This window comes from Pseudochaenichthys georgianus, chromosome 19, assembly GCF_902827115.2.
Source record: "Pseudochaenichthys georgianus chromosome 19, fPseGeo1.2, whole genome shotgun sequence".
Classification (NCBI taxonomy): domain Eukaryota; kingdom Metazoa; phylum Chordata; class Actinopteri; order Perciformes; family Channichthyidae; genus Pseudochaenichthys; species Pseudochaenichthys georgianus.
The window spans coordinates 19,296,313-19,313,634 of NC_047521.1; the positions used below are offsets into that span (position 1 = coordinate 19,296,313).

At 39.2% G+C, this 17,322-nt stretch overlaps 1 protein-coding gene across 1 annotated transcript in view; it reads right to left on the minus strand.

The window, feature by feature from the left end:
- LOC117464591 (protocadherin-15-like) overlaps nucleotides 1-17,322 on the minus strand; it is a 228,118-nt gene that overhangs the window by 81,544 nt on the left and 129,252 nt on the right. The window contains exons 15-18 of the mRNA XM_071206802.1: nucleotides 17,218-17,309; nucleotides 16,640-16,741; nucleotides 2,213-2,345; nucleotides 1,515-1,594 (exon numbers count right to left, since the gene is read on the minus strand). Of these exons, the coding sequence (XP_071062903.1) occupies nucleotides 1,515-1,594; nucleotides 2,213-2,345; nucleotides 16,640-16,741; nucleotides 17,218-17,309 (407 nt within the window). The remainder of the gene's footprint in view (nucleotides 1-1,514; nucleotides 1,595-2,212; nucleotides 2,346-16,639; nucleotides 16,742-17,217; nucleotides 17,310-17,322) is intronic.

The window sequence follows — 17,322 nt, forward strand, 5'->3', positions numbered from 1 at the left end:
GTGTGGAGATTATATATGGTCTACAGAGGGAAATATGTGGAGCTATGTTTTTTTCCCAAAAAGCGTTTCTTGTCTATTTATGGATGATTCATTAAAAGAAAACTCTAAGGAATGCACACAGATACACACATCACACACAGAGATACAAGCACACACATAGAGATCCACCCACACCCACACCCACACCCACACACACACACACACACACACACACACACACACACACACACACACACACACACACACACACACACGCACACGCACACACACACACACACACACTTACTTCACATGGCTACTGCTCTGAAACCAAACATCTGTTACAGCTGTGTGATGGACCCACATTAAACCCATCATTCATGATGAACCCAGGATAATTCAAATGTATTCAAAAACAAATGTTGAAAAACCCCTCACATGTTGCTGGCCCTTTAATTTATGTATTCAACTAAACTGAATATTTTAACAATTAGTGTGTGCTCCATCAATGGCAGCCACATTGTAAACAGGACTAACAGGAGTATTTTACAGTGCAGACCCATTCTGCACATCACTTGATCCTTTGCCATTGACAGTCTTGACGGCATGTTACATTCATTTGGTGGGGAAATAGCCACTTGGCTTGTCCTAATAGTGTCATACTGCACAAAGCACAGCTGTGACACGGAAAAGTGTTGGCATATATTGGAAGGTTTCACAATGTCCAACAGAGCCCCATTAACTACTCAAAGAATGTAAAAATGAAAGCCCTTAAATTCATTGTAATCTCTGCTGTTATGGATAACAGGGGGGCCTTTCACTTAGTGTTTTTCTTTCATTCTAAATACGATTTTGACTGCCAGTCGTTGTTTCCTTCCAAGCTCTCGGTAACAGTTATCCATCTTTTACTCTTCCCTGCGCCATTATCTCTTACTCTTTTTCTCCCCCTCTTTCCTCCATGTCCTTACAATTCTCCTCCATCTCTCATTATTCTTTGTTTATCTCTTGCCTTCTCCCTCAAGAAATGTAGATAGGATCTTTCCCTAGCATGATAAATGCATTTTTAATGAGCAATAAATGAATAAATACAACAGAAGCCCTCCGAATCAGTGTGCAGGTGGTGAGAGTGTGAATGTGGGAGAGGGAATGGGTGTGTTTATGTGAAGCCCCCGACGGAGAAGAGCCCTGAGTGATACAATTTAGACAGCTTGCAACCCCACCCACCCACATACACACACACACACACACACACACACACACACACACACACACACACACACACACACACACACACACACACACACACACACACACACACACACACACACACACACACACACACACACACACACACACACACACACACACACACACACACACACAAGAAATACTTTACTGCTTAAGTGTCTGGAAATATTGACTTCAACAAGTTCCATAGTGTTGATCAAACTTGATGAAATAAGTTGTGTGTGTGTGTGTGTGTGTGTGTGTGTGTGTGTGTGTGTGTGTGTGTGTGTGTGTGTGTGTGTGCTTACTTCTGCTGTAAAGCAAAATGTCCACGAGAGTCTCCACTGTAAATGTTATAGGTGACAGGGTCCCTCTCCCGATCCACTGCCTGAAGAAGTACACACAGACAGACACAATACATTGACATGATATTATTCAATTTCCTTTAGTACATTTGACCCGTGCTCAGTGTGTTGTATGACAGTGATATCCAACATGACGTACTTTTGCAGTAGTAAAGGCTAAGAGGACGATTGCAGAGAAGCTCAAATAATTTGAAATGGAATAAAAGAAAATCTGTATTTTCAGTCAGCAGTAACTCCTCATCATGTGTAAAGAAACTTTAACAATTTAAAACAGAAAATGAAACTGATAATGTAATCAATAGAAAGTTTGAATAGCTTGCTTAAAGTCATGATGGAATAGTAACCTAAAATAAATGGACAAATGTTTAGTACAGAAAGCTAAAAGTAATGGATAAATAATTAAAATAGTTGATATATGCATGACTGATATAGCTACAATAAATGACTTTGTTCAAATAGTTTGTGAAATGTTATGGATAAACGCCTGCTACACCCAGCGACTGCTAATCTGAGCGTTAAGAACAACTGCAAACTTGATACAACTTACCAACAATATCCAGTTTGCAAAGTTTATTTGTATGGAGCAAAGGTGGAGGGGACAACAGCTTGTATAAAGTGTGATTGTCCCTATGTGTGTGTACCTGCAGATTGAGTAGTGTAGCTCCAGTCCTCATAGCTTCACTGATCTCCAGGTTGTACTGTTGTCGGGGGAAATGGGGAGGGCTCTGATTGTTCGGGGGCAAAACTTCGATGTAGACCGTGGTAATGGATGACCTAAAGAGAGAGAATGAGAAAAATAAGTTGTGTAAGGCTACAGATAAAGAAAGAGCCAGTAACAGAAGCAGATAAAGACAGAAAAAGTTGAAGAAGGGATGAGAGGAGGAGAGCTGGAGGGCGGCACAAGAGGATAGTGGGAGAAAACAAATCTGTGTCAGGAAGGGTGAATGGTCTATTATTTAAGTTAAGAGTGGCTGGCCAGTGTTTGTTTCGTTGCACTTCCTGCTGTGTTTGGCTAATCAATAAGAGCTTGAAGTCAAAGACAGTCTGAGAGGCAAACAGACAGTGCGCTGCCGCTGGGATTTACAAACGCCTTTTTCCAGGTTTAAGATGCTTTATTGCTTTATTTTGACAAACTTATTGTGCTGTTTCAATGATTCGCTTCAGTAGATAGGCTAATGCTGTTTTACTGTATCCAAAGTATGCACACATTCTAATAGAAGAATGTCTCTTTCTTGTTAGGGCAGGAGTACTCCTTAATAATCTGAATGTATGAGCCTTGAACCAGAGGGCATACACCTTTATTATCATGTTAGAATGAATACTAAGGGGTTACACTCAGTGCATTTAAGAATGAGAGAAGTGATTGTGTCGATGATCATTAAATACATTCATAGAAAAAAGCTTACTTAACCAACTGTGGTTAAAAGAGTGGATTCATGACTTTGTGACAGGTGAAAAAACATAATTTACATTTTTCAAGAGGGATTTGCAGGAAAGTCGGTTTTATAAAAGAAGACCAAACAGGCTTAAAGTTAATTTAGGGAAGTCAAAAGTTTTTAATTTGTAGAGTGATGACACCTATTTTTATTTTGAGTGGTGTACAGTCTGACATTAAATAGTTTTACTTTTTTAAAATGAAATCTTAATTATACCATGTTTTCTTCCCCTCTGATAAAAAGGTTGGCTGTTCAATATGACGCATTTACTGACATTTTTGTAATTAACATAACACTTCTTACACCATGTCACTTTAATGAGCTTCAATTGACAGAGCTGTTTATTTCCAAGGCTGTAAACAGCTTGTGTCAGTTTTTCTTTCTGAAGATATTAGATTACCTGGCAGAAACTTGTTTAGAGAACTACATTGTCAGCGTTCTGGCGAATCGACCGCCTTACATAATTGAGAGATAACAACGCACTAAGTGCAAATTAAACTCAGACCCAACTGGAAGCAGACTTGACATCTGCTCTACCAATTATTTTAGATAACGCAGTCATGTTTTTTGATCCTGGACAAGGCCTTCCCACAGGAACAATATTGATGAGAGCTGGGACTCTCAATAATGATGCTCCACTGGCGTTCAAAATAAAACGCTCCACTTGCTGGGAACTTGACTGTTCTGTGGAGACAGATCAGAATACTTAAAAACTATCATTGTTTAATATCTCACGACTACACAACATGTACCATCAGATTTAATAGGATTAATCTCATATCTAAAGGAAATTATGCTGCAACTTTTACACAGAGGTCAAGAAGAAAATGTATAATGTATTATATAAAAATATTATAATTAAAATATACTGTATCAAATCCCCCCTAACTTTGAGTTGTTGTCTCTTCACGATATATCACTTTATAGTAAGAAAAATGATCAAATACACTGTGTATACTTTATGTGCAGAATGTATTTAAATTAAAGGGGCTCTATTAGGCTCATTTTCAAGTTCATATTTGTATTTTGTGCCTCTACTTAAAAAGACGACAACAATCTAATTTGAATTAACTAATATTAAGTGCCAATATAAACACTATTTATTTACACATGTTCTTAAGCAATATGTTGTGTCATAAAGGTCAGGTATAATCACTGAAAAAAGAAGTTTGATTTTGAAAGCATTTGGCTGTACAGCATGAGATTGCATGACCCCATAAGGTCAGTGAGGTTATCAGGGTTAGACGTATTCGATTATTTCCCCTCCTGCCTTATTAAAGGAATTTGAAGTCCCGGTGCTTGTTCATATAAAACAAACAGTTGCTCAATAAATATTGTCTGGACTGAAATGTCACATTACAAAGAAAGACTGCATCTCCCCAGCCTTGTAACTCGATAATACAATTCCAATTTTGTTACAGTGGTCATTACTATCTCTAACTTTATTACAGGTTGGAGAAAGACCAAATACTCCCATTTCCTAGTTTTGCCCCCACATGACTCGAGTGATCTTTGGTTTACTCAACCTGAATTTCGGGATGACGAACGGTTGGGGTTTAGATTGTGTTTCTACATAGTGAGAGGGCTGAGTTCTAGCAGGGAGAGATTAACTCCACTCAAACTGGATCATGGACTGAAAAAGCCAAAGAACCTCGGGTATAAACAATAGCCCACAAAATCCATTTATGTTCACAAAAATAAGTAGACAAAGTCTGGGAAAACTGGAAGCTGCCAGAGAGAGTGAAAGCCTGTGTTTTATTAAAACAATTCAGATGGCATTATTGATGAAAAGTGATTGAGGGAATGGAGATTATTCAGTTGTAGTTCCTACTGTAGCCTATTTTCCCTCTTCTTCCATCATAGAATTCTGTTTAACAGGCAAGTCCTTCTTTTTAAACTATTCTTTCTAATTCATTATGCATTTTACAGTTCATAGTCATTGTTCGATATAGATGTATCTGTGTGTACAGTACACACACAAACACCAGCCCACATGCAAGTACAAACGTGCACGATAAATGAACTTGTTGAGCAGAAAAATCTATAACATCCTATAGAATCCTATAGAATCTTGTAGAAATCTATAGCATGTTATAGAACATAGTCGTATTTGTAAGCCATGCTAAAGAATTCTATAGAATACTATAGAAATATCTAGATCATTCTGTAGAATACTATAAATGTGTACTTTTCTATAAACTTCTATAATTAAAACTATAACAATCTAAAGAATTCTATAGGACAGAACCGACTCATGACATATCTGTAGAAATCTATAGAAATCTATAGGAATTTGTAGAAATCTATAGCATTCAAAGAAAACATGCATGACATTTTCTCTCTGATGCAACCTATACTAAATTCTATAGAATTCTATAAAACTCGTCTTTAAATTGGAATAGAGAAAATCATAGTAATCTACATCATTTTGTGGAACTGAGCTGCTTTGCAAAAGCTGTATGGGTCCCTTTGAAATCTTTACAACTGTATACTGGATTATGTGCCCAATTACATTATGTAACCTATACATAACCATATACAACCATACAACATATTGGAATGGAACTCTAAACTGAATGAATGTCACTGTCCTTGTATTCTGATGTAAATGCTCCAGAATTTCTGTGACTGCATCTGTATGTATACATTGATCACTTATGTTATGTAACTAATTATCTGTTACAACTGGAGATTAAAGCTAAGTGACATAACAATATCTATTGTTAGTGTGAGTCTGTTATAAACAACTCATTGGAGTCTGCAGTACTCTACTCTGTTTTGCAGTCTATTATACACTGTAAAAAAAGATCGTAATTTTACAGGAAATAACTGTAAATGTTTATAGTAATTATCATGTTTTTTTAAATAACTTGCAAAATCCTGTAAAATGGCAGATATTAAAGGTGGGGTAGGTAAGTTTCAGAAACCGGCTCGAGATACACTTTTTGTTATATTCCATGGAATGCTCTTAACATCCCGATAGCAATGAATATCTGAAGTGCTTTGACAAAAAATCCATAAAAAAATGTCATCTGTAGAAGCCGTAATACTGTAAAAAGTAGCCGGCCCGGCTAAACGGATTGGATGGCCTACCTGCCTGTCAGCCTTCCATCGGGGCACAAACTTATCTCGTGCCCTCATTGGTCATGTGCGCGTTCGTGTGTGTTGGAGGAGGGGCTCTATAAGGAAGTGGCAGATTTTCTCCGGTTGTGTATTTTCTAGGGCTGTCAAGTTAACGCGTTAATAACGCGTTAACGCAAAAAAAAATTAACACCACTAATTATTTTAACGGGATTAACGCATGTGTATTTTTTTTCCTCGGCCGCCCCGTAGTTTCAGAGCGCGTCGAGTTTAAAATACCATCTACAAGCTGATGCTGACAGCCCCGCTCCTGCCGCCCACTTGTGGCAGACCACACTTCCATGCTCACCGGCAGGCACCGACTGGCCATCGGGAGGACCGGGAGGGTGTGTGTATGTGTGGCCCGAGCGAGAGAGAGACCTTACGTGCATTGTTGTTGTTAGCATCTGGTGCTAGCTAGCTGCCCTAACGGATATAAGGAGCTGTTTAAATGAAAACAGAGGAGCGACATTTCGCCACAACTGCGCCGAGCACTTGACTTTATGCAGGAAGCCAGACAGTGGGACATTGTACGAAAAGTCAGCACACTCAGCAGCACGGATAGTGCAACATGATTGCAGCGTCCAGGTAGCTCCCTATTTATGTTGCTGTTTTTTCCCCCCCATTGGTCAATATACATTAGTTTTACAGTATAATGTATGGTTTTCGGATTCTGGCCGACAGCCAGAGCCACGGCACTTGAAATAGAATTTAGCCAAAACACGCCAGACAAGTCAGGCGTGTTTGGAATGAGTCCACAACACTCCTGATTGGTTAATGTAAACGTAATCAAAGAAACCTGCCAATGAGAACTGTCCGTGCCTGTCGTTCACATTTGAAACATCCAAGTCAGTTTGAGCAGGTCTCCTCTTGCGAGCTACGGCTGTCTGTATGTCTGCTGCAGGAGTTTATGGATTAATATCGGGATCGTTTTACACGTTAAATATGAGCATCGGGACGTCAACAAAGAACAGAAGACTTGAGATCTGGTGAGTCCTGCAACTGTAATGGAGTTAAATATGTATTTAGATAATCCTTAGTTTGTGAATGTTTTATATGTTATTTAAGGTTACGTTTCTTCTTCTAGTTAGCTGAGTTTCTTCCCGTTAAGTTGGTATTCATCATTAATAGGTTGTTAAATGTTAAGAAGCCCTGAGATGCTGTTTCTTGCAAGATGTTGCGCCCGGGAAACCGGACTTAACAGGTGGCTGCTAACGTTAGCTTACAGCTTATTGCAGTGCTGCCGCGCCACCCTCTCGTCTCCAACACGGGAGAATTACACATAAACATGCAGCGGGGTGTCACAATGTTGTCGCCAAGTTTAATGTAAAGTTTCACAGCTTTCTTATAGCGGAATCTAGTTTGTTAATGTTCAGTAACAGCTAGCATAGCATAAACAGCTAACCGCTAACGTTTGGCTAACTTGCTAGTTAGCTCTGCTCTATATATTACAAGCTAACATGACTAGCTAATGTCACACTGTGTGAACTAAAATACTTTTTGTATTACTACATCATACACGCTAGGTCCAAATCACTGCTAACATTTATTATTTTTGAAAATGTATAGTAAAGAAACACTCAGCCATGCATGAAATAACATAGCAAAAATAATACGGGTAATGTTTGACCCATGTTGTGCCTTAGAAGTGTAGTGATACAAACATGATTTTTATTCAAAAAGTAAGAAAGGGAAAAATACAAATTGGTGTTGATCCAAAACAGGTTAATTGAGGAATACCTGGAATCCTGAATGGTTAAAGTAATTTATTGCAAAGATATTTACAATTAAAACTAATTCGGGTCACTTTTGACACATGTTGGTTGTATGTTGTGTAACAAAGGGTTAACATGACGGCTGTGATGTTCACTCTTTTGACAGAGCACCAGTGGACAGCGAGGACTATGGAAGAGAAGATGTGATGGCTTTGTGTGGAAAGCTGCTGAAGCCAGCCTGTGTCCCTCATCAGTCTCTCCAGGCAGCACCCAGCTATTCTTCCATCTTGCAGATGAAAAGACTTTGATATGTGAGTAATAACTAACTTGTGTCTAACATAGTATTGCATGTGGTTTAGTAAAGTATTTAAAAATACCCCACATTGTACATGTACAGGAAAATCAGACCTTGTTCAACAAAGATCATAAGACAATTGTTTTGTCTTTGAGGTACAGCCGCAGCAGAGAGTCTGAGTTTGAAGAAAGCACTAACATTTTATTTAGTGTCGTTTAATCAATCAATATTTACTGGTCTTGAATTTCCTCACTGGATTACAAAATGCTCGAATCTTATTGTACAGGGACATTATGCAGATTTAATCACCTGAAGATGAAAATATAGATTCATCGATATGTACCATTTTAAGGAAATAGACAGTTGGTGGTATTGACCAAAGCTCCGCCGCTGTAGCTAGGCGCTGCTAATGAAAACTCAAGTGCTCAATTTGTTGGTTTTTCTTTATTAAGAATTGAGCAAGCATATCTTCCTCTTCGAAATCCCAGTTGTACTTCGCTAACACGTAGTGCCTGGGAGGGTGTGTTTGATTGTTCCCACCCTTACCTCACTTATGGACTAGGTCATGTTAGACAAGCAATCCAGTGGTTAGTTTTAGGGTCACCTCCATTGTTTTATTTTTTATTTATTCACTTTAAGAGAAAGGGATTTCAGAAACAAGTCTCACAAGTTTGGCTCGAGGTAAAATTAACAAAAGCTAACTGTTGTTAGACTATGTTCCCCCCTTCTAAACTTATAAACATAATTAATGCCCTGATAATAACATCCATCATTATGGTTTACTAATAGTTATCACTTCACTTCCTCCTCCAGCACCTGGACACAGCAGGAACCTATGCCAGGATCCTGTTTGTGGACTTCAGCTCTGCCTTCAACACAACTGGAGGCTGGAGGCTGCGCACCATCAGGACCAAAACCTCTCTACATCAGGACCAGAACCTCTCTCCATCAGGACCAGAACCTCTCTCCATCAGGACCAGAACCTCTCTCCATCAGGACCAGAACCTCTCTCCATCATGACCAGAACCTCTCTCCATCAGGACCAGAACCTCTCGGCACCTCAACAAGGCCCGCCCCCCCCACTGACACTTTACCTCAGCCACAACGCAGACTCTGCATGGAGATCACAGGATGGTAAATAATGCAATGTTTAAATATTGCTTACTGCCCATATTTTATATCCTATAATTTATTGCATTCTATTTCTTAATATAGTTCGCTATCTGTGTAGTTTTTACATTTTTTTATTTGTATGTACGACACCTCCTCATACGTGTGAACATACCTGGCAATAAACCCGTTTCTAATTCTGATCTGTTTGTCCTCTAGGTTGCACTGCCACGTCTACAGTAGCGCAGAATGGAATGAGAAAACATGATTGGGCCTCAAGTTTTTTGCAGCCAATATACATTATCCTACAAACTTGGGATAGGAGGGTGAGTGAATAAGTTATCCATTGGTTGGAACCTACATCCCCATTGTTAGACGTACTAAATCTTGCACACTGCTCCTTCAAATTGACAATGTGAACATATGTCGCCATTTTGCAATTTCTGTTATTTTCAGTTGAGAATGTTTCAAAGTAATCTTAAAAGATTCAAACTTTTTGTTTCTACTGTTTATAAGTATGATGTTTAAATATGAAATGCTGTATTCATTAGTTGTACTATAATTCTACAAATATTTTTATATTTTAAGTTTTCAGAGTAATTGTTTCCTACAGAATATTTTGTGATGTCATTTTGTTGAACCTGTTTGATTGGAAAATGTTAGAAAGCTGTAAAATAACAGTATTCTCCCTGTAGAACTTTAGTTTCTGTATTTATTTTAGTGTTTGATCATACAAATCTAATAAAAGAAAATGTAAAAAACTGTTTTTCTCATCAGAACTTTATTTAAGGTATTTTAATGTAACATTTTAAGACAATGGATTTTGAAAAGAGAGGAAGGTTTCCTCTAAAATCTTTAAGGACAATTTCTGTATACTAATTGCTTTTGCACTTTATTTCAGTTAAAGTATTTTTACTTTAATTTTATGGTTTTTGTTTGGCAGCCTGCTGCCAGTCATTTGACCCTTTTTTTGCCCGTAGAAGTTTTAGTGCTGTACTTTTATTAAAGGTTATTGACTGTAAAAAGAGCAGATACATCTGTACAATTCTGTAAAACCTTTAAGGACAATTCCCGTAAATTAATGTTATAAGTTCTGCAGAACAATTTTATAGAAAACAATAGCAATTTTCTATAGGATTCTATAAATTATTTGGTGGAATCTATAGTAAAATTCATAGGTGAATTATATAGAATATTTGCCAATATCCTGCAGTATATTCTACAGAAACATCAATAGATTTTTCTATAGATTATTTTGCAGAATCTATAGTAAAATCCATAGATAAATTCTATAGAATATCTGCAAACATTCTATAGTATTCTTCAAAGAAGTTCTATAGAAATGTCCACAGATTCTATAGAATATAGGTCACAAATTCTATAGTATTCTACAGAATGGTATTCTACAGAACAGTTCTATAGAAAGCATCCATGGGGTTTTCTATAGGAGTCTATAGATTATTTTCTACAAAAAACCATCTACACAGTATATATTATATACGGATGCTCTTCGTGGACTTCAGCTTGACAGACTGGTGACCAAGCTATCAGTCCTGGGAGTATCCCATTCCTTGTGTCTATGGATTAAGAACTTCCTGTCTGATCGCCCCCAGAGAGTGAGGATTGGCACCCACACCTCCACGTCCTTCAGTCTCAGCACCGGATCACCACAGGGCTGCGTTCTGAGCCCCCTACTATACGCCCTCTACACCTATGATCTCGTCCCCACCCACACCAGTAACTCCATCATAAAGTTCGCTAATGATACCACCGTGGTGGGCTGCATCTCAGGGGGTGACGAGACCACGTACATGGAAGAGGTGGAGCAACTGCTAGCGGTGTGCAAAGTAAACAACCTGCAGCTGAACAAGCTGAAAACCCAGGAAATGATCATCGACTTTAGGAGGAAGAAGACCATCATGCAGCCCTTGTACATTGATGGAGGCTGTGTGGAGAGAGTCTCAGTGATCAAATTCCTGGGCGTTCCTGGGCATTCCACAGCAGAGACTCTATTTCCTGAGAATACTCAGGAATTACCACCTCAGACAGGACCTGCTTGTGTCCTTCTACCGCTGCGCCGTGGAAAGCATCCTCACCAACTGCATCTGCGTGTGGTTCCTCAGCTGCACAGCCGCAGAGAGGGGTGCGCTCCAAAGGGTCATCAACTCGGCCCAGAAGATCATCGGTTGCCCCCTCCCCTCCCTGGAGGTACTATACAGCTCTCGTTGCCTTAAGAAGGCAGTCAAAATCCTCAAGGACCCACACCACCCAGGTAACGAGCACTTTGTACGGCTGCGCTCAGGCAGGCGCTTCCGTACCATGTCTTCCCGGACAAACAGACTCAAGTTCAGTTTGTTTCCCAAGGCCATATGTGCACTAAACGCTGCTAATATTAAATTATATAAGCCTTCCGTGCAATACGAGGGGAATCGTGCAATTTAATTAATGTATTATTTATTTATGTACATATTCCCTTTTTTAAGTCCCATTTATTTTTTTTATTGTTTTATAGTGTCTTGTTGTTTTTATATTGTCTTGTTGTTTTTATATTGTCTTGTTGTTTTTATAGTGTATTGTTGTTTTTATATTGTCTTGTTGTTTTTATGTTGTCTTGTTGTTTTTAGTGTCTTGTTGTTTTTATATTGTCTTGTTGTTTTTATATTGTCTTGTTGTTTTTATAGTGTATTGTTGTTTTTATATTGTCTTGTTGTTTTTATGTTGTCTTGTTGTTTTTATATTGTCTTGTTGTTTTTATATTATCTTGTTGTTTTTATAGTGTATTGTTGTTTTTATATTGTCTTGTTTTTATGTTGTCTTGTTGTTGCGTGTTGGCACCTTGAGTCTATTGTAATTTTGTTGTACCTGTACAATGACAAATAAAGATCTATCTATCTATCATTGGCAAAGTGTTACTCATTTTTCCAAGTAACAAGCCCAACACTGCTTTCGACTTGCGTATTTTACAAAACGCCTCTTATGATACAAAATGACTTCTTTATCTTGAACTCTATCTAGTTATTTATCTAACATCTTACCCTATCTTATCTGTTCTCTCTGGTGATGCCCTCTTTTCTCTCTTACCCGACAGTTTGATGAAAGAGACCCCCGAGCGTCAGCTGTTTTCAATATTCTGGGGGTGCATCTATCTAGGCCATGCAAAAGCACTTCTAATCTGAATGAGCCACGTATCGCAAGGGTTCTTCAACAGCCCCCTGACATGGAGAGGTAATACTGAGATGAGATCCAAAGTCATTAAAAATGCTGTGATTCATGTCTTCTCGGTGCCTGCCAGCCAAAAGGCATGCAGCTCTTTCATGGCCCTGACCCATAGTTTTAACAAATCAGGTAGCAGAAATGGATATCGATTTGCTATGTGGGTCATGTTTTCAGCTGAGATAAACAGGGGGTCTGGGGAAATTTGGGGACAATCTGGACCAATCATTGGAAGCACCTCAATCTGCAGTGGTTCAAGTTGAGTATTGATTTGGCAACTACAACATTTGAGCCATGTACGAAAGAGGACACACATTTATTTTTTACGAATTATACAATGTGTATTTTTGGGCGATGAATCCATGCAGTAGGGAAAAGTAAATCATTATAAAATAAATGTTTGCCTGGGAGTGCTTCCTAGACTCATAAGAAGTTGGTTTGGGGGCTCTTTGGATACGTTTAGAAAACTCTTAAGACAAGACAATCGGTTTTTCGGGGGGCCCTATTATGTTCTTTGGGGTTTTCCCTTTCCCATAGTGTGTTATGTATATGATCTGCAAAGCTAAAACCCCACATTTCCTCTCAGACGGAGTTTACCTCCCACACAATCCCCCCTGCCTAAAACGCCTCCATTGGACTCCTTAGTTTACTTCTGTAACATAGTGACATCACAGAGTAACACATGCGCTTCTATTGGCTAGCGTTACAACACATAGGCTAACGGGCGGGACATCTCTAAGTGGTTGAAAAATCACAAAAAAGACATCCAACTAACCAAAGATTAACAGTGTAACAGTGTAGGCACAACACACAGATATGCACCTGAAAATGATCATAATAATGTCCTCTTTTAACAATTGAAATGCCTTTTAGGCCTTCATAAGCAAGTCAAAAAAGGCTTCAATACTGTAAACTTTTTAATATCCGCGATGTTGAGACATTTCAAAGCTTTTAATTATTTGTTTTTAATAGTTACAGATGTCCTGAGGCTGATCCACTATTGGGAAGTGTGTATTTGGAGTTTTGGGGCTATTTAAAACAGCCAGCTTTCACACTGCAAACATTTTGCTTCTGAAAACCTATTCTATTAGTTGGGGTGATATGAAAAGGGTTGCAAGCTGGATTGAAACTACCATGCTCTACTATGTGAGGGTAACATATGCACTAAGAGTAGCAATGTCTCGTAAAAGAAAAGAGAGAACTGCAGCATTATATCTTTTTTGAAACAGTTGTAGGAGTGCAATGCTAACTTGGCAGTACTTTTTTATCAGTTTGCCTTTGCCAGCACAAGTCCTTTCAGGTCAGCTTGGCATTGCCGGTCTCTTAGAGATTTAAATCAACATTAGAGCACAGACACTTTTATCCAGAGAGACCAACATATCTAAGAGAGGCAAGGGGTTTAATGTGGACTTCAAAATGGCTCACAGGGGAGGTGACTGCTGATGGACACACTGTCATATGCAAAACGTTCATACTGCTTTCCTACATTGTAAAATGTAACTGGGTGCCAGGGGACTTGATTGGATTTGATTACATTTTCATCAAGAGAGTGAAGAACAGAAATATGCACTGTTGGTCGCTGACAGCTCAAATTAGACATCTGACCATTCAGAGAGTTTCTGAATACTCCCTATTGGACTATAAAACAAACTGCCTGTCACACAAGCCTACGTCATCGTGATGGTAGCAGCAGCATTGCCTTTTTATCAAACAAAAAGTCTTCCTGTGTGTCAGTAACTACGTGCTGCTTTTGTTCAGTGCTTCTTGATTGAAGACGTGTCCTTTCTGCAAGGACACTGCAGTCTTAATATATCCTTTTGTTGAGACATTCCAAAGTGCAAAATACAAAGTAGTACATCCAAGTGAGCTGTGAGTATCAGCAAACAGCAGGCTGCTGCTCGTTCTGGCCCATTAGCTCAGTTGTGTACGGCTTTTGTTTTTATTGTTGCCAAAATGGATTTTCCTTATGGTGTTCCTGTATTAGATGACACAAAATAAGACTTAATAGCTGAAAGAAGGAAAACATGCATGCAAAGACGTTAACTCTCTTTTTTCTGCATCCTACAAAAGCACATGCCTCTGTTGTTTGATGTTTCCTGAGTCATGTTGAGGCATAGTGCTGAGAAAACTCTCTGCTCGAGCAGTTGTGATATCAATCTGTTAAAGAATTGTAGATTGACCACATTCCAGCGGGTGAACGATTCGCATAGTAATTGCTAAAAATGAAATTAGACTTTAGCTACCGAATCAATACCCACACACAGAGTTAACAAATATTGGTAGCAGATGCATTTATCCATGAAATAACCCAAGTTCAGGGAAAGCCTGAGTTTGTGAGCTGCTTAAAAGTTATGGCTCCTTATTGATTTAATCCATGAAGGCGAGATGAATGGCAAAAGACGGGAAATAGGGGGTAGCGGTGAAAAAAAAGAGAAGAAAACGTTACTGAATCAAGTCAGTCCTTGTCCTTAGGAATGTGAAAGGGCCAGAGTGTATTGCATTATGTTTCTTTTACCATCTGTGGCATTTATTCTAGTTCCCTGTGTGCCTGCATTTGCTGAAATGGTCCCTTGCACACAGTATAATTTCTGTTTCTCGAGAAGAGGGTAAAGTGAGACACCATTCATTACCTTTCATTCTGTGCCAGTCACTTCACTTTTCCTTTTCACATTAAACTATCAATGTCCCTCTCTTAGATTCCTTGCCTGCCATTTCCCAATATAAAACTCTAATTCATTATATATTTTTAGAAATGCATTTTTAGAAATGAAAAAAATGGAGACACATTCGGGGAACGTTAGAAAGGGCTAAGGCAGGCATCCTCAAAGTACGGACTCCGGTCCGGATCCGGACCGAACCACAACTGTCTCTGGACTCTGAGCAAATTATACTTTTCATATGTATTATCTGTGTTATCTGCGAGACATCGCTACAACGCAACGAGTCAAAATGATCCGCTATGTCCATAGACTGCAAACAGCGCTCATCGGACATTTATGAGAGAAAGTCTTTAATGTCCGAGTGCAAGTGAATGCAGCACAAGATGCACGTCATGTAACCCCTCCCCCGGTCCTGGCGCGAGCATGGACATATGATTGGCGGCGATTTCATTTGAACGGGACGGCGCAAAGCGAGAAGCATTCGGACCCAAGCACTGAAGGAATGAGGTATTTGCGGTCTACAGTGACAGAGAAGAGACTGTCAGTTTGGCTGTACTCAGCATGGAATCAAAACGCACTGAAGCTGTTGATCTTAATAAGTTTGTGAGGCGTTTTGCTGAACAAAATGGTAATCACCGCATTCAGCTGCAATACACGTCAACTTGATGCTCTGCTCACGGATGAGCATACAAAACTATTAAGATGATGACCTTACGTGTGTAAATATATTTATTTCTTTGAGGGGGTCTGCCCCCAAAAAACTGTTTTAAGTCCTGAGGAAGTCAAATAAGACGGTGTGTAAAACTACACTGCCCAGCCAAACAAAAGTAACCACTTTGATTTAACTAGGCCAGTAGGTAAGGACTTTCCAATGGATAATAACTGCAGTATAAAGAAGGCTTGATTGAAGTGATGGAGACCAGGTTGAATGCAAACACAAAGAGGAAATAACAGGTAAAATCAAGCAAATCCCCTCTCAGATTCCACAGCAACCAGAAGAACATAAATACAGGCTGGTGATTTGATTCATCAGCTTTGTGATGGAATAAAAAATGCACAGTGCATTTCCTTAGCTGTGGATGAGTCCACTGACACCACTGACATTGCTCAGTTGCTGGTGTTTGTGAGTTTTTATGATGAGGCAAAGGGTAGTTTGTTGAAGATGTGTTGGGCCTGACGAACCTCAGTGGACACACAAAGGGGGCAAGACATTTATAAAGCAATAATGGGAATGCTGAATGAAAGAGGGTGCAGCTGCCTTTATTCATAACTGCAGCTCTTATACTGCGACAATGAAAACTGCTGCATACAGATTATTTTTGTTTTTGCAACCTCGTGTTAAGAATCTTGTTGCAATTGTTTAAAAGTTTGAATGACCGTAATAAACGGACCTTTGTCTTATTGAAACATTTATTTTGGACCTTTAAGATTTGTATTTGAGTACCCCTGGGCTAAGGAGTGTGAACGCTCTGGGAATCTGACAGTAAAATACAGATGAAGCAGACGGAGATACACTAACCTTCTCTGAGGTACAGGCCCATTGTCCATGGCTTCTACAGTCAAAGCGTAGCTCCGCCCAACAGTGAGATCAACGGTTGGTGCCACAGTAATGATTCCAGTGCTGAAAAACAGAATATTCAGTATTCAATGATTATGGATATATTGTTGTGAACATGTGAGCAGAGCAGCAGAACGGTCCTCCATCAGTGGATGCATTCAGCAACGATACTAAGTGTAGGTCGTCCTCATTTTGGCAGTGCTCATTGCCAAACATTTCTTCACAGTGCTTGAACAATGACATTTAAGCATAAAGCTACATTACAGTGGTGTCATGCTTGATGTACAGTTAAATGAGCTTTTTCGCTGCCTGTGAAGAAAGTGGTTTTGATAAATAACGAATATTTTTTTTGGTTCAAACGCATGTGACAAGGAGCACTAAAAGGCATGTTGAAACTCCTTCTGTGAAAAGCCTTAAGAGGTGCTGCTAGATGTTTTGTTTAGCCTTTTTAGAGCCATAGAGGCATTGATCATCTCATCAAACTCTCAGCAAGAGGGCTTTTTTTCCAAACTTTTACTTTATGAGTAAAATATATTCACCTGTTGCCAATAACAAAATGTCCCTGGTCTCCAGCTAAGATCCGGTAAGTGATCTGACCGTTGGGACCTGCATCGGAGTCAACTGCTGCGAGCTGGAGAGAGATA